Raw genomic sequence first — 6147 nt, 5'->3', positions numbered from 1 at the left:
AGCCGTCATTGTTGTTTGGCGGGTCCGGGCTGGGGATTCGAACCCGCCACCTTAGGTGTACGTGGCTGGCGCCTTAGCCGGTTGAGCTATAGGCTCCGAGCCGAGTTTTAATTTTTTATTATAAAATTTTTCAAACATTCAAAAAGTACATAATAGTATCATGGAACCCCTTGTCACAATCCTCCAATTTCTTTTTCTAGAGTATTTTAACACATCAACTACCACACTAGAAAAAAATTTTTTTTCCCTTAGAGCTACTATTTTATTAGTTCAAGATAGGTCAACAGATATATAAGTTATATATGCTTCATGAAGCTCCAGGCTCAAAACTAGTGTGAGTTAAATACAACTCACATGGCAGGTAATGTGTTAAAAATAAATTCAAGTCATTATATCATTTCTCTCCTAAGTCTAATTTCTTTCTTTCTTTTTCTTTTTTTGAGACAAAATCTCACTCTGTCACCCTGAGTAGAGTGCTGTGGCATCATAGCTCACAGCAACCTCCAAGTCTTGGGCTCAAGAGATCCTCTTGCCTCAGACTCCCAAGTAGCGGGGACTCCAGGCACCTGCCATCATGCCTGGCTAGTTTTCTATTTTTGGTAGAGATGGGGTCTTGCTTTTGCTCAGGCTGGCCTCCAGCTCCTGAGCTCAAGCAATCTGTCTGTCTGGGCCTCTTAGAGTGCTAGGATTACAGGCATGAGCCACTGTGCCTGGCCCGAAGTCTAATTTCTAAAGAGTTTTCTTAAAACAACCATGTCATTATCATACTCAACAATATTTTTTAAAAAGTCTTGTCTGAAACTTTCTGTCAATATTTTTAGGCCTGGAGGAAGAGTACAAATCAAAGTCCACATATCATATTATCTAAGTATTTGGAAGTTGTAAATCAAGCTGACAAGCTGGTAACTAAAGTGAAATGTATCCTCGACCTTGACAAATACACCTTCATAAAGACAAAAAAAGGCACAGTTTGCACTTAGAGTTCCGCCCCAGAATGTGGCGGACACGGACAGAACCGTGCCCTTCCCTCTTCCCTCACTCCCTGGTTTTGCCTCTGAGAAAGGTCCAGAAACAACAATAGTCCAGCAGCCTCCAGAATCTCAGCATTCCACTCTTGTCTACAAATAATTCTGACTAAAAGAAGCCAGCGCTCCTTGGGGAAATGTCACAGTTGAAGTTTGGCTGGGAAAAATACAAGATGCACTTGGACCCATTTCATTGAGCCAAAAAGCAAGGAAGTTAAGAAAGATTAATGGGCTGGGCGAGGTGGCTCATGCTGGAGAGCCTTGCACTCTGGGAGGGAGGAGGATTGCTTGAGCTCAGTAGTTCAAGAACAGCTTGAGCAAGAGAGACCCCATCTCTACTAAAAATAGAAAAGTGATGTGAGTGTTGTGGTGGATGCCTGTAGTCCCTCTCTTGACACGGCCCAAGGCGCAGCCATGTGGGGAAGGTGGCTTTTGCAAATCATGTGAACAAGGCCTGGACATACAGGTTGGAAGATCCATGTAGTGCAGGAGAACACAGCTAGCTGCATCCGTGCATGTGCACACGTGTGTGTGTGTGTGTGTGTTAGGAGTTCTTAGTAATAGTTAAAATTCACGTTTAAGAGTACAAGGGTTTTGCTCAATTTTTTGACTTTATAAATGTGTCTCTTTTGTCTTATACTGAAGATGTTGGCCCCTACCCAGGTGAAAGTGCTTCTGACACTCTGGTGTGTGTAAGAGTCATCTGGGTGACACTGGGCATTCCTTGGCCCCACAGGGTCTCAAGTTAGATCTCTTGGGCATGGCCAAAGAATATTCCTTTTTAACAGCCACCCCAGGTGATATTGATCAAAAAGGTCAGGGACCATCCTTTGTGAAAGTATTTCATAAGGACTATTAAAAACACTTTTTAATAGTTTTTAATCCAACACTTTAACTTTTCTGAAGGAGTGGCTTTTTATAAAAATTTACCAAGAAATTGCAAATTCTGCAAAGGTCTCTTAGAATATTGGAAGACCACTCCACCTAGTCAAAGTCCAGAGTTCAAGTTCTGGCCCTATTTCGGATTAAGTTTGGGACCTTGAAAAAGTTTCCTAATCTTTCTAAGCCTTAGTTTCCTCACCAGAAAATGGGTACAGTAATGCGTACCTCAAGAATTTCTGTAAGGATCAAGCGTGGAAGCACTTTGTTAAATGTCAAATGATAGAGACGCATTGAATTATTGGGGGGTCCCCTAGGCTTTCTTATGAGCTTTAGCCAATATTACGCTTTATTTCAGAAAGGCAGTAATTTCCTTTCTTTCAATAACCTATCAGTAAAGCAATTTCAGTTAACTTCAGATATTTTTCTTTTTCTAGGAGTGAAGGATATATCCCAAGTAACTATGTAACAGGAAAGAAATCAAACAACTTAGATCAATATGAGTAAGTAAATATTTAACTTGTGAATGTGGAAAATCAGAAAATAGTTTTAGTTTGCTAATTATATAAGGCATTTTGGCGATTAATGGATATATTTCCTGATCGTTAGAAAGTGATGTCAACATACCCTTAATTCAGTTGTCTAGAGTAGTAAAAGACAATGAGAGTTAGTCTCTGTAATGTTACACATTTTTTCTGAAGGTACAATGTGTGAATGGAGTTACATAAACTTATATAATTGAATTGATTTTAAGCAAGTCACAGCTTAGCGGACTTTAAAATACAGATCACTGCCCATTCATTCAAGATGTAGGAGTGATATTTCTCAGAGCACCCTTTAAAAAAGCATTTGTATTGTTTATTTTTCTAACTAAAATAACAATATGCAATTATTGTTTTAAAATCCTTGAAACATGAAAAAGCATTAATAAGAAAAATTTAGTCATAAATCAATCAGAGTTGACTGTATCAATCTGTTTTCAAAAAGACTCATTCTGTATATTTTACAGAACTATATTCTGTATTCAGAAACAAATTCTGTGTGTTTTACATCCTGTTTTTTTTTTTCATTTAATAGTATGAGTGTTGGATATTTCCTCATGCTATTTAATATTCTTTGAAAACATTTTCATGGCTGTATTATATTTCATTCAGTCATAAATTCATTGAATATTTACTGAGATCTTAGCATGCATCAGGCACTGTGCTAGGCCTCAGGGGTCCGAGGCATATGGCATACAGATATCCAATAATGGATATGGTTATTTCTTTGTTTGTGTGGTCTAAGTAGGAGAACTTTCTGCTTCTTGTTTTGAATAGATCTGTAACGTCTGTCTACTGACGTGTATGTGAGCATTGGTAGGAGTCCTGATGTGTGAGCACTGGTAGGAGTCCTGATGTGTGAGCACTGGTAGGAGTCCTGATGCGTGAGCATTGGTAGGAGTCCTGATGCCAGTTGTCCAATCTCTTTCCCCAGGTGTACCCACCCATGGGCAGTGCACGGCTGCATCTCAGTGCGGGGTTCCCAGGTTTCAGATGCTCCTTTGTAGTCATTCTGAGGTGGTGGATCCGCACTTCCTTCACGTCCTTAAAAATAACAAAAATAGCAACAAGCTGTTTGTTCTGTTCATGTCACTTAATACAATATGATGTTTGTATATCTTAAAATCCAGAAGAAAGTTAATAGGTTCAGAAGGTCATAACATCTAGCAGTATGAATGATCCCCTTCAAGTGGTTTTAGATGTAGATGGGAATATAAACAATATGTAAATAAAATAGCATCCTTGCTCTTAATGAAATAGGTACTAGGAAAATACAGAAAAATCCTTAGAATTAGGGAAGGTGCTAAAAGGTGAAAACTTGGCTCTGGTTCTGAAGTGATAGAACTGAGAGCTAGGTGGTAATTTGGGGAGGAGGAGAGCACTAGGAAGCCAGGTCATCCTTATCTAGATAGGAGAACTCCTTCTTTTGTTGTTGTTGAGTTTCACTCTGTCGCCCCAGGCTAGAGTGCTGTGCTGTCACAGCCCACAGCAACCTTAAAGTCCTGGCTTCACATGATCTCGTCTCAGGCTCCCAAGTAGCTGGGATTACAGGTGCCCCCCAGAACCCCTGGCTAGTTTGGTCTCTACCAAACTGCAATTTTGTTGAACTTGGTCACATTTCATAAAGTGGGGGTCCACGGGAAGGAGCTGTTGACAATTCTGAGGGCTGGTTCATCACCTCAGATTCCAAATAAAGCATCTAACAGTAATTAGCTTGAATTTAGGTTGTAATTTGCATCTGGCCCCTACATAAAAGAATCCAGACAGGGGAAGAGCTTGTCTTTTGTTCTTTGTATTTTCTCTTCCTCTATCAGGGTTTGTCTGGGTGGTTGCTGGGCCAAAAACAGGTGCTGGTTCTTTTCTGAAAGGCTGAGCCAGGTGGAAAATTCAAATGCCCAGAGGAACCAAACTGACCGGTTGACATTCAAAGTCTCAGGGTGTGTGCCTGCAGGGAACAGCTCCTTGCTGACTAAAAAGTATCTAACAAAACAAGTTTAAAATTGAAGGCCAATAAAAGAATGATCCAAGATAATGTTCCTTTGGCTTATTTGCTTACTTCGTGTGGAAGAGATTGATTGTGTTGGGGGAAGTAGAGAGAGCACTACCCTTGAAGAGGAGGTGGGAGATGACAGTATAAAAATACAAGGATTTTTCAGTGGTTACCAAGGGCACAGATCTGCAGGGCCTTGGGGTGTGGCAAGACCTGCCGGGAGGGGAGACAGCTGCCTGGTGATGGCAGACTTTCCCCGGAGAGCCTCCAGCAACCACAGATTCTGGGGCGGTGCTGGGCCCAGCAAGTCTAGAAGACCAAGAGGTCCACTCTGATGCGTTGCTTTGTTTGACACTTGGGACTGTGGAGAAATTCGGTGGGGGAGTCTCCATCATAACTCGAGATGAACTCTACTGCCACATCGATAGGACAAGGGCTTGGAATAAACTTTAATGTGAATTAAAGACAGTGACAGAAAGTGCCATTTCCTGCGTGTTTGAGTCGGTGGAGGAAAATTCATTATTGCTGCAATTATAGTAGTGAAAATGATTTTCATGTTGAACAATGAAGACTAGCTTAAATAAATTATGGGGCATGCATACCATGATACATAGAACTATGTTGGTTTACAAAGATATCATAATCTGTCAGATGGAAAATTCAGGTTATGACATAGCAAGTATAGTTTGATCCCCCTTTAATAAAAAAAATGAGAATATGAGTAAATAACTATGTGTTTTCATATAGATAGGGGTAGAAAAACTTTGAATGTAATTAGTCGCTTATTCTGGAGATTATGAGTGATTGATGAGCAGTTAATACCTTATTAATCCTAAAAAGAATAAAAACAATTAAAACCCCCTAAGGCCCTAACTGTGTTTTGTCTGTTCAGATGGTACTGCAGAAACATGAACAGGAGCAAGGCTGAGCAGCTCCTCAGGAGTGAAGTAAGTGTTTGTGCTTGTTTCGTGGGTTTGGTTTCAGCACAAATTAATTTAACTGAATCCCAAATAACAAGGTCCACCTACTTCTGTTTCTGAACCTGTCCCCCATCAAGGCCATCTTGGTAACCAATCCCCAAAGGCTGAGACCTGAGAGGTCAAAGAATAAGGCAAAAAATTCCAGTTTCTCAGAAAGAAAAATTTAATAGGAACTTTCTTACAGAGGCACTCACTGTCTCCAGTCGCTGTAAGAGTTCTCCGCAGCTGGTCATGGCTTCAGATTTTCTTGTGGAGACTTGTAACCACTGGGGAAGTTAGATAAGCATCTTTATGAGGGGTTTTCTGTGCTACAGGCATTGTTCAAAGACCTCATTGCAGAACAACTCTGTATGCTGGGGTCAAACGCCGATCATCATGGCAATTCGCTTCAAGCTGGTATCACTCTTACCATGTAAAAGGCTGTTGTCTAACACTCCATCCCTTGACACTGGTCCTTACAATCTCACAGGGCCAAAGCCTTGGAAAAATAACCAGTGTCTCCAATGTGTCCCCCCCAAAAAACCATATTGAATTGATGCAAATAACTATATTGCCGTAAAATAAGAATACTCATGAATAGTTTCCAAATGTTGGTGACGTCAGGTAGAGAGAAAGGTAATGTTTCAGTTTTGCTCACAAGACTATACTTTACCCAATAGCTATAAGTCGCCAAGAAAGAAATGTTTTCTAGACTCTTCTTCAATCCGACGGGCCTCCTTCTGAACCAGATA

At 40.6% G+C, this 6147-nt stretch overlaps 1 protein-coding gene across 1 annotated transcript in view; it reads left to right on the top strand.

Annotated features, from left to right (window-relative positions):
* TEC (tec protein tyrosine kinase) overlaps positions 1-6147 on the top strand; it is a 188035-nt gene that overhangs the window by 93750 nt on the left and 88138 nt on the right. Inside the window, exons 8-9 of the mRNA XM_023515987.1 lie at positions 2342-2407; positions 5329-5383. Of these exons, the coding sequence (XP_023371755.1) occupies positions 2342-2407; positions 5329-5383 (121 nt within the window). The remainder of the gene's footprint in view (positions 1-2341; positions 2408-5328; positions 5384-6147) is intronic.

This window comes from Otolemur garnettii, unplaced genomic scaffold, assembly GCF_000181295.1.
Source record: "Otolemur garnettii isolate 467f Iridium unplaced genomic scaffold, OtoGar3 scaffold00083, whole genome shotgun sequence".
Taxonomy (NCBI): domain Eukaryota; kingdom Metazoa; phylum Chordata; class Mammalia; order Primates; family Galagidae; genus Otolemur; species Otolemur garnettii.
This window is presented reverse-complemented; position numbering and strand designations above follow the sequence as displayed.